The sequence below is a fragment of the Lissotriton vulgaris genome, chromosome 3_1 (assembly GCF_964263255.1).
Source record: "Lissotriton vulgaris chromosome 3_1, aLisVul1.2, whole genome shotgun sequence".
NCBI classification, from domain to species: Eukaryota; Metazoa; Chordata; class Amphibia; order Caudata; family Salamandridae; genus Lissotriton; species Lissotriton vulgaris.
This window is the reverse complement of record NC_141689.1, coordinates 507,782,432-507,800,354: the sequence shown is the minus strand read 5'-3', so window position 1 is coordinate 507,800,354 and position 17,923 is coordinate 507,782,432. Positions and strand designations below refer to the sequence as shown.

Genomic DNA, 17,923 nt, shown 5'->3' with positions numbered 1-17,923 from the left:
ACTGCCCGGAACCTTAGCACTCGAATGTATGTGACAAGTTCGGTTAGGTGGCCTACAGAGTCGAGTATGTGTGAAGATACTATCGAGAGCGTGAAAGCAATTCAGAGTGAGGCCACTGAGACTGAAAAGACGAAGTGGAAAGAAAGTAGGGGAAAGTTGGATGCGAATGGTTGTTGGATTGATTTGTCGGATCAGAAAAGATGGATGTTGCCTGATGCGTATGTGCTGGCCGTTGTGACAATGGCACATGGGTTAGCACATATTAGCGCGAAAGGTATTTGTAAGTTGCTGGCTTCTGTGTGGAAGAATGATGGCATTACGAAATGTGCTGAACGTCTGGTGAAGAATTGTATGGTGTGTATAATGTACAATCCTGGCAAAGGAACCCCAACTCCTCCTGGCAGTTTTGCTCCTCCTTCGTATCCCTTTGAGGTGATTCAATTGGACTTCATCCATATGGAGCGATGCAATAACCTGAAATACGTTTTAGTTGTGGTTTGCGCATTTTCCCGATGGATCGAGGCCTATCCCCTCAAAGACAATACTGCTTTGTCTACTGCGAAAATCCTACTGAAGGAATACTTTCCTCGGTATGGAATGCCTAGAGTCGTGTGGTCAGATAACGGAAGTGAGTTTGTTGGAAGTGTGATGAAGAGTGTGTGTAAGGGCCTTGGAATTAATCAGAAATTCCATAGCGCCAATCATCCCCAGTCAGCTGGATTGGTTGAAGGGTACAACGGCACCCTTAAACTAAAGTTAGCGAAGATTCAGGCTACGACTGGTCTTTCGTGGCCTGACGCTTTGCCTTTAGCATTACTGTCAACTAGGGCGACTGTACACTCCCGAGTAGGGCTTAGTCCCTATGAAATAGTGTTCGGTCGTCCTGCGAATGTGTGGGGGGTTCCTAGGCCAGGAATGTTTTCTGATCTTGAGTACCCAATGTTGATCGATTATCTACATGACTTGACTGCTAAACTGAGGTTAATTCACCAACAGGTTTACGACGCATTGCCGACGCAGACAGAGGGTCCAGGCCACCAGCTCCAGCCCGGAGACTGGGTGGTGACAAGGAACTTTGCACGCAAAAATAACCTGGACCCGAGGTTCACCGGACCCTATCAAGTGCTCCTGGCCACGAGGACTGCCGTTCGTCTTGAGGGACGTAAGAATTGGGTGCATGCTACGCACACCAAACGAGTCCCCATCCCTTTGCCGGCAGACCCGTGGGTAAGGAGAGGCATTGCGTCATCTGAAACAGAAACATTGCCGGCGTTTGTGCCTTTTAGCGACGCACAGCTTGTTGAAGAATCCTCAGCGCAGCAGAAGGACACTGTTGAACAATTGGCATCAAAAGACTCAAGACCAGAACACTCAACTGATCAGCAGGACGCTGTCTCTTCAACGGATCCTCTGTTCGACGAGCAGACACGTCCTGGGAAAACTCGATACTTTTTGCGATCTCGCACTAAGGACAAATAAAAAGATCTTGCCTTGCTGTATTGACAACTGCATTATCCCGTTTTCCGTGATCAGTTTTGAACTTTCGTATTACTGTAATTATTTCTGTACATATATTGAGCTTCATTCCTTATACTTTTTGCCTTTACAGCTGAGAGACTTTGTTTTTGCATACGTACATATTGTGCATTGAAGGCCGTAGGGCCGCACGCGTACTTCCTTCTGGACAGTAGGTCTTGACGCTAGGTTAAAGGCCGTCGGTTCCTAGGAACTCCTAGGGATTGACTATTGCTGCACAGAACGAAGTGCGTCAAGAAACGTTGCGGACGGTCGTAGGGAATGGCATTCTCAAAGCTGAATGATTTGGAGGGAGCTCAAGCCCACAGATTCAAGCTGCAGCAACTCAGTCGTACCAAATGTTTCATATTCCAACTGTTTGTATTGTTTTTGACTGCTTCTGCATTATTGGCGGGTGGGGTGTATTACACGATGTCTTACTTCTTACCTGCTACACCTACTCCTACTTCTTACCCTAATCTTACCTCTACTGCTTCTCCCCATTCCTTTCACATGTTACCGGAACACGAACAGGCTAGACGTGTAGAATTCCGCAACAATTCCTTTATTCAGCTCCTCCATCAGCATCAGTTAGTGGTTAACACTACTAATTGTTGGGTGTGTGGGTTGATGCCACATACTACGGATAAGGGAATTCCATATCTGGTGTTACCGTATAGTTCCCAAGGGTCAGCTCGAGCATTTCAAACAATGTTTCGGAGCGCACTGGGTTTCCACCCCATTCGAGAACCACGTTCCCCCTACTCTGGTCCTACCTCGTATCAAAAACCTTTGTCGATAGCGATAGAGGATTTAGATAGTGAGATCTATGATCCTTCGCTCATTCCCGAAGAAGAGGTACAGGCCTATAGAGTCCTACGTAGAGGTGAATATAGTGTGTTCACTAGTGAAAAGCAGCTTAAAAGCTCGCCTCCAATATGGGTCGTACCCCACACTGGTAATTGTTGTCTTATGGGTCGTGGCCGAAGATCGCAAGCCCGACTTGGAGCAAGTGCTTGCACTGAAAATTACATTCTGCCGATGTCCTCGTCCCCTGTGTTTCTGGCTGCCAAGGGTACATACTTTATCTGTTATGATCGTGCATACACATGGTTGCCCGCTGACTTCATGGGCTCATGTTTTATTGCAAATCTGTTGCCTCCGACGTTCACTGTAGATGCCGATTATCATAAGACTAGAGTTGTGCGAGGCGTAATTAGTGAAGAGGATACTGCCGGTCAAGAGGCAGGAGACTTTTTCAAGGGTTTCCTCCCGTTTTGGGGACCTATGGTCAATAGTAGGAACCTGAGACAGTTGACTCGAGTGGTAGAATCGACAGCTAATATTACTGCCAGTGCCCTTGGTAATATCACCACAGAACTTCAGGCGGAGAGACTTATGACGTTACAAAACCGTATGGTTTTAGATGTCATCTTAGCAGATCGAGGTGGGGTATGTAAGGTGATCCATTCGAGCTGCTGCATTTTCATTCCAGATAATGCTCCTACTGTCTATCAAGCCATCTCGAGGTTGCATAAGATCTCCGAATCCATACACGTGGATGTAGGGGATTGGACGCTACTTGGATGGTTTTGGGGCCTGATGTCGACTTGGGGTTGGAAGATTCTGATGATCATCGGAGTCGTTGTAGTGTTCCTGTTCACGTGTTGCCTTTGTGTGCAGTGTGGTCCTGCCTTATGTGGCCTCTGTGCTACAACGTGTATGAGACAACCATCTGCTACCAAGGGGACTCGGTTGGACAGAGCTATGCTACAGCAACATCTCGATGGTCTGATGAATATCGAATATGATTCCGACTAGTGCTTGCCTACATGAGGGCAAAAGGAGCGTCTGAGGTTCCGTGACGATTGTAAGTGGTGTTTTCGACTCGCACGAATATAGTCGAGTCTGGTATCTATGAACCGCAAATGACGAGTTTAGTAAGTGTGCGCAGTTTCGCTGTGCAAACCTAAAACCGTTCGTTTGTAATGTGGGTTTTTCATCTGTACCCACGGGTTCCATCTTAGATACGGCATCCATTTTGTCTCTTGCCCTCAAGTAGCCAGCGAACGGACGTTGTCCGCTTCGCGACCCTGGGACTACCAAGATATCTGCGGAAGACACATGTTCTTTGTGAGTGTCTTTATGACGAGGGGGTTGCTACTGTAAGGCAGCTGGCGCCGCTCGAGGCTCATCTTGCCGCACGGACTTATTGTCTCAGCCGTGCATCTCATTAGGCACGTCCCTTTGATGCCTGTATCTCGTGTTTCCCGATACCTCCCCTTTTACACCCTTTCCGATCTCCCCACTGTCTCCGTCTTCCTCTACACCTGTCTTTGTTCCTATTTCGATCTGTTTTACTGCTGATTGGAATTTGCTAATGGTGGGAAGATGGTTTTTACAGTTGGGAACCGCCAAATGTTTCCGCACTTATGTTCCGGACCTGATGTGTTTCAAAGTGACCAAAGCGACCCCTCTGGGGGATTATGGTGGGAACCGGGTTGTAAACTTTTGTGTCCAATGTAATCCTATGGGTAAAAACTGTATAAAAGGAGCGATCCACAGAACCAATTTGAAGCAGTCTCCCCAAGTTGCACGCTGTGTACTTGCCGTGATCTCTGTGTTCCCTGCAGCAAATAAACCTTGAATCTTTGACGTCCAAGGAAGTGTCCCGTGTCTCTGTGATTCGTACGCCGGAGCAGGTTACCCACGAAGGTTTCAGGTGTTGTGCCCTGGCACCGCTGGGTCTTAAAGAACCCAGTCCTTCACTCCCTATTGGTTGCTGGTCCGATGCATCACTTCTGTTTTTATTGGAAGTAGCACCGACCAACTACAGTTCTATTGGACTTTAGGGCTTTCTCAGTTTCCTTTTGGGACTACTTGGGCTTTTTATTTTTTAATATCAACACTTCGCCACGGCGCCCGCTTCATGGGCTGTGACGATTTACAGCACCCACTTCATTCTACAATGAGGCAACAATTATACGCAGTTCTCAGCAAACACATCTCTTCCTTGTAAAGCACATGAGACCAAAACCATAATTTGGCAAGACAAGTTATTCACTGTGTGCTCTGCACAGAACTGAGCTGCAAGCCTCCATTTGTTTGTTCCACCCCTCCCGGGCGTCTCTCCCATTCTCAAGCTAGTTATGGGCTCATCTGTTGGTAATTTCACCTCAAAAAAAAGGAGGGAGAAGGAGGAACTAGTTAGGTTCAACCTCCTATATTTTACAGTCCAACACAAAACCCATATGTGATGGATCATATGAACCTAGCAAGGGAGAGATTGTAGCTCCACCCAATTTGGGTGTGTCTAAATAGAAAATAATAATGTATTTTCTTGAGTCCCCTCACTCACCCAGGGTTGCCCCTAGGTGACATGCTTCCTCATTGGGGCTATCCCAAGGTAATTTCACCCTCACAGAGTCAACAGACTTTTCCTGCTGAGTAAAGGCCCTTTGCGGAGGGTGATACTTAACACACCGGATGCAGAACGGCCAATAAGGTCGTCCTCTTTCAGCTTCCATAGTTGTGTTGCCAATAATGGCATTTATTTTAGGACTGCGGGGGGCAATGCAAATAAAGGCGGGCACATATTACAAAGCACTTCCCCCAACAAGAATCCAGGCATGCTGACTTTAACAGCGGTTCCTTACAGGACCACAAAACTACGGGTGCAAGCGCTAGATGAAAAACATGTCCGTTACTTGCCCATCACCTGCAGGAAAAAGCCTCGGTTCTCAGACAGGACAGCATCTGCCAGGGGGCTACGGGACCACAGGTCTCAGCGCCCACAGCCCGAGCTTCCTGGTCCGAATCTTGGCACTAGCCAAGCCCTGCGCATCCTGGCCTGAGTCTTGGCACTAGCCCCTGCTCTGCGCTACCTGGCACGAGTCTTGGCACTAGCCCCCGTTCTGCGCTTCCTGGCCCGAGTCTTGGCACTAGCCGAGGCCTGCGCTTCCTGGCCCGAGTCTTGGCACTTGCCTGAGCTCAGCACTTCCTGACCAGAGTCTTGGCACTCGGCGGGGCCGAGAAGCCGCTGGCAAACATGCTAGAACCCAGGTAAGAAGGGCCCCACTGACTGACACTGACAGGAGTGTGCCCGAGGTGGGAAGAAAAGACCTTTATTACAAATATGTCACAAACTAAAACCATAGATTACACCCTGGCCCGATCGCCAGGCTTAAAGTGTCACTATTGTACGCTAAACTTCCCCCCGGCCCTAAAGCCACCCCCTCCCACAGGAGTGATGGCAACACTCGCAGCCCCCCAGGGAACCACGCACCGCCTCTCCAGGGACTACATTCACCCTCTCAGCAGGGGCGTGGCTGTCAGTGGTGCAGCAGGCGCAGTGGCACCGGACACCAAAGGCCGGAGGGACCTCAGAATCCTGGTGATTGCTGTACTTAACTGCCCCAGCTGTGAGTGTGGTTTGAACCAGGGCCCAGGGGCCCTTCTTTCCAGACCTGGCCTGCCACTTGTGCAGAGCCACCACCCCAGCAGCCTTAACCCTGCTCTCCAGACCTCAGATGACACCTGCGCACAGAAGGCCCAACCCCAGCAGCCCTTGCTGTCCAGCTCTCATCTGACCCCTCTTGGGGTTCTGACCTTCAGGCCGCAAGGCACTGTCAAGACGGCTGGTTTAATAACTCAACCTGTAGTTAGACCAGTATCCAGGTAATCCACCGTCTGAGACACACTCTGTAGATTTGAACGAAGCACACCTTTTACTGGTTTAAACAGATCACCGGTTACTCGGTCAGCTCACCGAATATTAGATACTTCAAGGCGCTTTGTAGCACTTCCCTGACCTTTTGAGTCCTGAATGCAGGTTACAAAGAGGTGTTAAATGCTCAGATATTGTGAGTTGGAGCGGCGCTACGGGGTTAAATTGGAAACAAAAAACAATGGACTTTAAATATATTGAAAATAAATTGGAAGTAAGACTAAAGCTCCTAACTGCTTACTCCGCCTACTGGGCTTGCCCTGAGAAGTGGCCTCGAAGGCGACATTGAAGCACTACACAAAACATGTCAAATAAACGAATACATTTCACATTGCGTTTTACAAATTTATTGGAAAGCTCTACTGAACCACAAACCTGGCCCTGCGCTGTCAATCAATCACACTTCAGGTGTGACGTCACCAGTTCCAAAGCAGATCCACGTACTGTTTACTTCAGATTCCTGCACACATTTTTCCACAACGCCATGGACATCTACCACTTTTTGTGATACCTACTTTTAGAAATAAACACTGTGTATGGAAAGAATAAATTACCATTGCACGGGTAGGGAGAGGTACTGTAAATTTGTATATTTATCTAATTTATTTCCTTTATAAGGGACAATGTGAAGCACTCTGTTCCCGCGACACCGCATGAAACCACGAGTGGCAAAGCCAATAATTCTCGCTTTTTAATGGCATCACCTGAACATTTGGTTTTGCCACTGCTTTTTGGCGATATTTTTCCACGTCTTCAAAAATAAACAAGCATTTGCAATGCAATAGGTCTCGCAGTTAAACGAGTTTAAGCTATTGGTATTGTAAATCCCAATGCCTTCTATTTATGTTTTTTAAACTAAAACAAAAATAAAAGGCATTGTTATTTACAGTGTCAATAGCTCAAACTTGCGTAAATGCGATACCTATTGCATTGCAAATGCTTGTTTCATATCTGTTCACCACAGTAAAATATCTTCTATACTGCTATTCCCTAAACTCTCATCTGCCTTTGGTACAATCAACCCTAATACCTATCCAGCCCTCGGCTGGTTTTCATCTCATCTTTATGGTTGATCTTTCTGTATCTTTGTACTATTCAGTCTCAAGTTAAATCCCCCATCAATTGTTGTGGTTTCTCAGGGTTTGTTGTAGGTCGTCAGGTTTGCATTCTTTGTACCATATTCCTGGGAGACGTATGATGTCGTTAGACTGTTTTCATCATTATCATGCCAGTGAGTGAAACGGGTAAACGATCATTATTCATTATTTATCCTTAGCCGTCCTCGGTTCTGCACCTGCTAAATAGACGTCAGTGGTGCAGTGGCCCTGTAAAATATTTCTGGATTTACACATTCAATGGATTCACCTTGACCATAAAGGACAAATTGATCAATGAACATCGCCTAACACATGTAGAAAGCATAATAGCATATAGGGACCGCCTGCCCTTTCTTCAGATACTTCAGGAAGTTATTGCCATTGCCATTTTTTTTTCGTAAAGCGCACAGCTACCTCCAACGGAGATGTCCCGGCGCTGTCCGTATACCGCTTAGGAACCCTTCCTGGTTTTTCCCTGTGGAATGTCCACTCCTGGGCACCCCCAAGGTGAAGCCAGGCGTCCCAGCGCTGTTGGGGCCGTTGTGGAGATTAAGCAAGCTATTGCCCAGAGTTGCAGAGTGGGACCCATGATTAGAATAGGCACCGAGGCGAGAATTATCAGGTCCGAGGAAAGTTATAGTGTAAATATGCACAATTGAAGAGATTGGCCACTGAGCGGCAGCACATTAATGTCGTTCCAAAAAGTAAACTGGGACCACTCTTCTCAGCCAAATGCAATTGGCATGATGGAGTCTCTACATTATAAGGGCACTTGCCTCCTAAATTGTTTTGCGGTTCGTAAAGATATACAAATAGTTTCCTAAGACGTTTTAGATGAAAACATTTGCGTGTACCAAGTGACAAAATATTGATACTGGCAGCTTCACATTGTTTTTACTAGAGGCTCACAGACCTTCATGAGATATAGAACTGCGTCGTTCAAGAAGTGCTTTTTTAAAATAAAAAATGCTAAATGATGACTGTTTCTGTGACCTGTCAGAGAATAGTCAACACCATCGTGGTAAGACAGAGCAGTGGAGGCAGGGAGCAGATTCTGCTTAGCAGCTGACCCCAGTACACTGCATTGAGCCCTCTTATCCCACCACAGCATGGAACACATTTCTTTAAACTTCAACCCTTGAAACCACCCGCACAAGTACACTCAGCCAACCTTATGCTGCCACAGGCCCACTACCCCCATGGCTACGGCAGCAGCTCTATATTTCCCAGAATGACCAGAGGGCTCAGAGGCCTTAAGGCTTTTTCAAATAAAGGTTTTCAGTTCTGGGATGTATCTTCCACAGGCAGAATATGCAGTCTTATGCCAAAATGTCCTAATTTTGCTTAAGTGCATGGCCATATTTTGAAAAAAATTGCCCTCCCCTGTTTTTATCGATTCCCCAAGGCTAAGGAAAGAGCTGATACAAAAACTCCTACATTATTAGCCACTGCTCTAACAGTAGTAGTGCGCCCCAGAGGCATGGGGAGCTGAACATAAGGAAATGTAGTGCCAAGGACCAGAATTCTTTTTTGCTGAGGTCAACATACAGACATTCCAGCCCTTATACTTGTTAACGAGCCATTTAGCAATGTGGAAATAAAGTTCCAGAGGAAAAACCCCACAAATGGTTTCACTGCCAAACTCCAGAATCATTTGTGTGTCATTATTTAGGTTCATAATTGCAAAGCCAAACAATGCGGTTTGTGTAGCTAAAGGTCACAAATAAAGATTAAAATGGCAGATGTATCAAAAATTGCTTTTTTGATTCTATAATAGTGAATTTTACTGATTCGCTATTACAGAATGGCAAAATGCAATGTATGTAGGTTTCTCTGAATAATTTGCGATTCCAACAAATAAGGAATGGCTTTGCATGCGCAATTTGCGAATACCCAATAGGTACTCGCAAATTGCGCATCCAATTTCAAGGGTACCAAATGGACACCCTGTTGCACCCCTGAAATATGCATGTGTGCACATGTGGCGCACATACATGCTCTAAAGGCATGGATGTACACCATATGGCTCCTTGAAAAATGCAGAAAAGTGCATTTTTCATGGAATTTGCATATTACCACCTAATTTGCAATTCCTCAAGCCCGGTCGCAAATATTTTCTGCTTCCTGCATTTCATTTCAGTATTCAAAAATTTTGATTCCTTAAATGCATTCGCAAAATAGGGAATTGCAAATTTTGCGATTCCTAAGTTTGTGAAGGCCTTTTGGGATGATGAAAAAGCAAGTTGAAGTCAAAGGCTGCAAAAGAAACTGCCACATCTCCCCAGACGTAAGAGCCCTCAATTGGTTACCTTTTGAATCTAGAGTTCAACTGAAAATCGCATGCATGACACACCATGCTATTCACCTCAATTCTCCGAGCTACCTGGCACAGAAACTGGCACTATCTTGTGGCAATAGATACTCCAGAAGCACTAATACATTTCTACTAAAACCACAACGATTTTCTAAGAAGAAATCATACAATCTGACCTTCTCTGGGATTGCCCCAAGTATTTGGAATGCACTACCCCCTGAAACCAGATGGAATCCCTCCGCTCTAACGTTAAAAAAAGAAGTGAAAGCTGTTCTCCTGTCCAAGTTCACATGAACTATGTTTACATGCTGTCATTCTTTGTATGATGTACCTGGATCATAACTATTTTTCGTTTCTGTCTGTAATTTGAGTTGTATTTGCTATATCTGCTTGTAAAGCTCTCTGATACCCGCAAGGGTCTTGTCCGCGCTATATAAAACCTTCAAAATAAAATAAAATAAATAAATAAAGAGGGAGCCCGAAAAGACATGTGGATAGCAGATTTGTGTCCCCCACAGTGGGCGCCTTCATACAAAGGCCCATGGTTAACTCTGCATTCATAGAGTTTGGAGTCAGAGTGATTGGTTCTGACGTACACAGGTATGAAGGTAATAAAAATGAACCCTGATGGATGCATTATTAAAATGCTTAATTGGCACAGATAAATCTGGTGATGGGATTCCTCTAATATTCCGGAATGGGATCTGCATTGCTAAATACATGCTAGGAAAATAATTGAAATGTATGTATGTGTGTATGTGAGATCTGTACAGCGTGAACCTAACCAAACGTTAAAGGCAAATATGCAGTCAATGAATGATTGGACAGGTAGCTGGGTTCTGGGCACATTTGCTGCATTGTGATGTAATGCTCTTTGAGGAGGTGTGTCGTCTGCTGTTTCCTAAATTGGAGCAAGGTGAGGGCCGTCCTGATGGATACTGGGATGTTATTCCAGATCCTGGATGCTCAGACGTAGAGGGCCTATTTATTTAAAAAAAACATTTTTTACCCGTCTTTGTTTCTCATCTAATATATCCTGGCTGCTGGTGAGCTGAGAGCATCCAGAGGTGGTGGGCTTGCCAGACAGATAGGTGGCAGCACTGGTCATGACAGCTTTGAAAAGGATGCACTTAGTTTTGTAGTTAATGCCGACTGGCAAGGGGAGTCACAGAGGTTTTATTTGGTGATATTTATTTTGGCCTTGGATGAGTCATGCTGTGGCATTTCAGATGCCCTTAAGTGTAGGGTCAATGTACTTCTGTATAAAGTCTTGGAGGCCAGGGAGCTGGGCATTGTCAACATTCATGTGCGATAGTAGTAGGGCTTGAACAACAGTACAGAAGTCACATTCTGGGAGAAATAATTTCACTTACTTTAGCTGAGAGAGCCAATGCTAGGCCCTTTCTCTTATCTTGAAAACAGTGGCAGCTGCCTCGGAACGGGGGAGGTGGGGGTAGGAGGGATACAAAAAATTAAAATAAATATAGGGGCATATTCTCAAGGAGCTATTGCCAAGTTAACAGCACTTTATTGCATCCAAAGTCACGAAAAATGTATCGCCCCATTCACAAGCTGGTGTTAACAGCCCATATCACCAGTTTACGTGCAATAGCAGCCGCAAAAAACATCGCCACAGATGACCCCTGCAACTATTGCTAATGAGATGCAGAGTAGGCATTCCCACGCAAAAAGTTGCGACAACACCACTCCGCAACATTCTCAATGACCAGCCAGATCAGTGATAAGATCCCAAAACATGCAATAAGGCGTGTTAGCAGCAGGAAACACCTGCTCTGACCTGATGTAAAGTTGGATCACAGCCTGCACCACAAATGGGAGCCCAGCCCAGAGGCACACCTGGAGAACAACAGATGCCATGGAGCAACCCATCATGCAGCCTGAACACCCAGGAGGGCCACAACACCCACCACAACCACCCCTAGGACCCCCCTCCCCTGGCTCCCAGACAAAGACATGCCACATCGACTACACAGAATCATGTACCAAACATTCTGCCTGATGTCTCTCAATCACATCTGGTTACATGCATGTGTCGACACAAAAATGAGCATCACACATTCCCCTTCGAAGCAACAAATAAAAATGTATTAAAACACAGAACAGAAATGAAGATACATGGCGGCACCCCAAGGGACACTCCGTAGGTCACAGCCTGCAAGACAAAAATCATGATGAGACGGTGTGTCCTGCACACATCAAGGGACAGAGAGAGAGCGAAGGAGAGAGAGAGAGAGAGAGAGAGAGGGAGAGAGAGGGAGAGAGAGATAGACGGACAGAGAGGGGGAAAGAGAGATAGATGGACAGAGAGGGGGAGAGAGAAATAGACAGACAAAGATGGGGAGAGAGAGATAGACGGACAGAGAGGGGGAGAGAGACACAGAGAAAAGAAGAGAGGGACAGGGAGAGAGAGTTCCGACACTGCGCACCCAGGCCACAGTGCTCACCTGCTGCCACCGGTGTCTCTTCAACCACATGCCAGTATGCAGTGCAGTTCACCAGGTCCCACGTCTGAGACAGACCCGTCATCTGAAACAGAATTCAGATACATGAATGGCAAAGTGCATAGAATTGCATGCAACATCATCGCCTGTCCGCCCCTGCACACCCAGGCAGCTGTACCCTACCCCTGCCGCCTAGCGGGGCATGCCCGCCCCTGCGCACCCAGGCCTCACTGCTCACCTTCCACCACCAGTGTGTAGCAATGAGGGCCCACCATGTGCCAAAGCAAGCCCCATGCCCGGGGCCCGCGGACATGGCACCCTCCACATCAAGCAGCTACGCTCCCCGGGCCCCCAGGTCTCACATTTGGTGCTGGGTCTTGATTTCTCCATGGAAGTGGACATACCAGTACACCCGGCATCATCGTAGGCTGCACACCCACTCAGCCTCATAGGTGCCACTAACTCTGTGATCCAGGAGGCGACGTCATGTGTTGGTAGGCCCGCGCTGCCCGCCGGCTCAGGCCTACACTGCTGTCCAGCAGGGCACACAAAACCTGAGCCGTCCGGACCGCCAGGACGGGGTTTCATCGCAGGCTGCATACCCACTCAGCACTTAAGGTGCCCCTACCTTGGTGCACCGAAAGTCACCGTCCCGTGGCGGTATGCCTGTGCCGGCTGCATTGTATCCGGTGCTACCAAGTCTGTGCCCCTCTAGTCATGGACCCTCTATGATTGGGTTTCGTGGTGTGGACGCCATCATGTCACCTCCGGGCCTGCGGAATGTGATGTCGCAGGCCCTCGAGAGAGGTTGAAAATGGCGTTGTGCACGTGCGCCCGGCCATTTTTATCGGCAGGGTCACATGTGCTGTGACGCGTGTGCTGGATGGGTGTAGTGTGGGTGTAAACCAGTCGTGAGGGAGTGGCAGTGGCATGCTGACAACTAGACCTGTGAGCAGCAGCTCACTACAGGGTAGTCCTGGCACATGTGGCATTGTTGTACCCACCTGGAGCGTAAGCATGGTGGGCTGGCCTGGCGCATGCCAGTCCAGCGTAAGGCTTTGAACAATGACCCCAAGGCTCTGGGCGTGGTTCCGTACGGGGCTGGACAAAGACGTAACAAATGCGTGTGTCGCTGTTGTTGCGTCTGCACCACCCGGACAACATTCGGCAATGGGTCACCCTGTGACCCAAGTCCAACGACATGAGCCACATGGATGTAGGGGGAATTCACTGATCCTACATTCATCAATACTACCACACATGAAAAGCCAAAGACACAACACATCTGTGTGAGTTGGAATGTTTATTGCACATTCAAGGGAGTGTTGCATCTGGGGCACTATAGGGCCAGGCACACCCCACTTTACAATGTTGGCCCATGGAGGGCCTGCCAGAGTCCTTCAGGGAATGACAAGTCCAAAGGAAGAGTAACAGTTCAGTGCGCAGTCTGATTGCTGTGTCATTGGCGATCAAACAGAATATGGCACTTCATTGCGAGATCCAAGGTGAGTGTCGCAGAGTGTATCGGGGGACAGTGGAAGGTGATGATGCAGAGGGCAGAACTAAGCCGAAACCAGCCATATGGCGGAGATGAATGCAACTGCATACTTCTTACCATGTTGGCACTTTCATCTGCCTCTTCATCCTCTGTTGTTCCATGTGCCTCATGTGTAGGTGATGCTTGCCTTTCTCCAGCAATGTGTGACAGTGATACCTCAGGGGCCAGAGGTGGAATGTCTGTCACTCTGTGTGGCACTGACACTTCAGGGGGCTTAGATGTGGATGTAGTGGTAACAGCAGCATGCATCAGCGCCAGGCCTTCCGGCAGCAATGCCATGAGGATGGTTTTGAGGTCATTGAGGAACCCAGCTACCACTCACTGGTGTGCAGCCGTGGCAGCGCTGTTTCCGCATTGGCGCATGAGCATGTTTCCCACCTCCCGGGCCAGCTCGATGGAGCCACTCTGACTAGTCAGTCATTCTTGTCTCTGAGTCAGGACTCTGGTGATGTCAGCCATGGTTCATTGGAGAGCATGGAGCAAACTGTGGGTGTCCGTTAGGGACTGTGAGTGGTCTATGATGGGACTTAGCACCCACATTTGGCATCTAGTTTGTCTGCCATGCGTCGAAGCCCACCCGCACCTGTTTATCCAGCTGCTCCTGGCATCCCAACACATGGCGTTGGAAGGCCATGTGTTATTTGTGGGGGTCCTGGGAGGCAGCCGTGGTGGTGGGTGCTGCCTGCTGTGTGGTCTGTGCAGGGGGTGGGGTCTCCTCGTAGCAGCTGGGCTGCCCTGCTCCTGGAAGTGAGCTGAGGAGGCTCTCCACAAGCTCTTGTAGGGCGTCGGAGTCGAAGCTGTGATGGTCCTCTACGTCATCAGAGAAGAGAGGTTTGGGCTGCTCTGTAGGAAGTGTTGATTGTCCCTCTGCAATGTGAAGGGGAAATGCAGTTTAACAATGTGTTCACATGTGTGTTGTCACATTGTACATGTTTACATACAGACTGCATGACTGTGTACATCAAGGCTGTTTAGGAGGAGCTGCCTATTTGATGGGGGACAGTGGACATTTTGACAACAGACGTGTGTGTTTTTGTACTTGTAGATTGTCATCTCACATTTCCCTGAAATGCCACTTGTGATTGGCCAGTGTCTACACCCAGTCGGCACCAGTTGTGGCCTGTGTTATATTGTGGACATGTTGCGGTTTGTGCCACATTGTTGTCATTGATGCTGTGCTCCGTATGTTATGTGTGTGTGCTGCATTTCGGGTGTGTGGCCCCTGCTGCTCTGTTTTGTTGCCCCTTATCCCTTTTCTGCGATGTGCCTTTGCCTTCTGGGCTTATACAGTACTGAGATGTTGCTTACTTGGGTACATTTATCTCTTGGTGGGAGTTGGAGGTCTGCAGCATGGTGTGTTCACAGATGTGCTCAGCTCAATTGTGCATGTGTGCCATTGTGGCCATCTCTCCCAGTTCTTGGTCGTTACTCACCCTGTTGCTGTTGTGTCTGGTCATGTTGAGCAGTGTCCGGTCCCTCGACTCCAGTCAGCGTCTCCCCACTGATGACTGTGGACACCATTTCCTCCATTTAGTCCAGCTCCTCCTATGGCGCAGGACTCCAAGCTCCAGCCTGAATTGCTGCCTTCCGGTTGTGGGCGAGTTTCAGCTTGGTTTTGCACTTGACGTCATTCCAGCGCCTCTTGCCCTTTTTCATTGTCCTCTTCAGCACTTCCACTGCATTCACCTTGTCCACGTTGGACTGCCATAGTCCATTTTTGGTTGCCAGTGACACAGTGGAGATGACGACCAGTTGATGGTGTTCGGCCACCTATGTTGTCAGGATCCTGTTTTCCAGCAGACTGAACCATGTCTTCCTCTTCTTCTTCTCCTTGGCCTTCCCTGGCCCCAGATTGATTTCCCAGGGAGGTCCTCCGGGGGGGGCTTGTGGGGTTCTGGTTCTCCTCCGTACTTCCTCCGGAAACATCCATTGTGCTTTGCTTTTGTTTGGCATTTGTTTGTCCGTTTTTTTCTACTTTTATGGTGATTTTTCCCGCATGACGCATGTGAATTGCAAGCCTGTAGCTGGTTTTTGCTGATTTTAGTATTGCAATTGGCCTCATCGCAGCTTTTTTTGCATTCGCGTTTTGCATTTTTGTGGCTTAGCGTTGATTGTATTGTGGTTAGTTGATGCGTTATCTGGAGACAATCGCATGGTACCGCCGTGTTGAGAATGCTTGGTTAACACGCCATAATTTTACTGCGATGTTGGAAGTTGCGTTAAGTTACTTTTGCAATGGTTATCACACGTTCTTGAGAATATGCCCATACCTTCTTCTTCTCAGCCGCAGCTGCACGTCTCTCCTCCATCTTCTTCTCTGCTGCACTGGAAGCACCCAGGCTCCTGTACTCTCTCGGCCAATCACGACACTGCATGAGCAGTGTTGTGATTGGTCTGAGCAGCCTGTTTGGCGGCTCAGCCAGTGCCTGGGAGCCTAGGCATGTTCTACACTGGGCTGTGCAACACAACCCAGTGGATAACATGGTAAGTGCGCATGATGGTTTGGCTGGCCCTAGAGGGCTGGACAAGCCGTCATGCGCACTTAGGGAGGGAATGCAAACCACTCTTTCTCCCTCCGATGGTGGGGAGCCCAGCTGGAGTCGCAAAGAAAAATAAAATGATAAGAACTTCTTGTTATTATCTCTTTATTTTCCACTACTCAACAAGCAGTAGGACGACGCTCCTCTGCCTTAGTGGAGAAGCCGCCGCTGCTTGAAAATGTGTTCTTTGCATTGCTGGTGAGGTGTTTGTCCAATATGAATCCAAGTGACTTTGAAAATTAGAAAATTCCCTACCTTTGCAGTAACACAAAGGAAAATAAAATGTGGTCTCAGTTTTAAAATAATTAGCACTAGTGTGTTACATGTGTCAGTCTAGCTTTAACAACACAGAAAATAGTGCCAGAAAAAAAACACTTTAAGGACCCTTTTATTGTTCATTCTCCATCTAAATCTCTTTCAGGTTTTTTATGTGGTGTAGCATCTGCCACACCCCTTGGTTTAGCACCACTGGCACCACTAGCTGGAGTTTCTGAGATTAAGTGTGGCCATGAGCTCATCAGTGCTGTTAGTGTAATCCATTTTTGCCGCTTTCAAAATGAAAGGGTAGTTGACGGACTCCTTTCGCTTCGCTCCCATCACAGGACTTTAAGGAGTGACCAACATCTACCCTTCTCTCAAATTCCACTCATTTGCGATTTTGAAACAGCTGGGTAGAGTTACCTGCTGGCTGCACAAAACTAAAGAAAACAAATGCTGACCCTGAGACTTCTACGAGACATGGCTTTCACTTTAAGGGTTCTGAAGCTCCTCCTGACTAGTATTTAGCGCGCTTATCCATGTTAAGAAACTAATACAGGGCTGTATTTGGCCTTATATTCATGCTATTGCAGAGCATTTTCACTCCACTCTAGCTGGTGGCACAGCAGAAGAGTGAGAGAAGAAGCTATGAACACAGAAAATCGCAGTAGGTTTAGTTTATAGATACCGGACGCCATCTTGGATTGCCTGTCAATGGTATACGCTCTGGTGGTAGCCTCAACAGCAGCAGAGCAGCACTTGTCCCAGTATCCTACAAATACATAACATGAGTATGGCTGCACCCAGTACTCTCCTTGGCCATTTAGAAGTTCCGGTTCTCAAACAGGGACATTTTAGACAGGCCACCACTTAGTACCATGAGGACCAGCCCATTTAAGCACTGACACCAGGTAAAGTAGGCACTGCTCTGTTTAATAATCTCACACTACTTGCTTGCAGTAGGTAAAGGTTCCACGGTTAATAACCACTTCACTAACCCATGGTGATATGAGCTGTGAGGGGAAAACTACAAAGTCCACGAGAATACGTAGAAGGGATGATTATAAGCTCTGGGTGAAATGTTGATGATGTGAAGACAAGTGAGAATTTATCATTAAGCTTTAAGAAGAAGCATGCATAATATTGTGGCACTGCGTTCATTTCAATTAACTGTGCATGTCTCTGTTTCAGGATGGCTTGAGAAGACTTTCAGGAAACGAGTATGTCTTTTCTAAAAGTAAGTAGTTGCGTTTATCTGTTGCACCATTTCAGTACATTGACGGGGCAGCAGACAGTTCTATTCAGGGCATGGTGCAAATGTTTGTTACTGCGTCTCAGGTTCCTGGACATCAGCATCGATTAAATAAATCTTAATTGAAGGCAAAACAGGCAGTGCTTAATTTGAACCAGTGGCTTCCAGTATTTAGCTCCAGCACTTAATCATCAACACTGG

The 17,923-nt window shown here is 47.4% G+C and overlaps 1 protein-coding gene across 1 annotated transcript in view; it reads left to right on the top strand.

Moving 5' to 3' along the window:
* The window catches only part of PDE8B (phosphodiesterase 8B), a 1,129,923-nt gene that overhangs the window by 1,004,973 nt on the left and 107,027 nt on the right, over window positions 1-17,923 (top strand). The window contains exon 16 of the mRNA XM_086960753.1: window positions 17,662-17,707. Within this exon, the coding sequence (XP_086816879.1) occupies window positions 17,662-17,707 (46 nt within the window). The remainder of the gene's footprint in view (window positions 1-17,661; window positions 17,708-17,923) is intronic.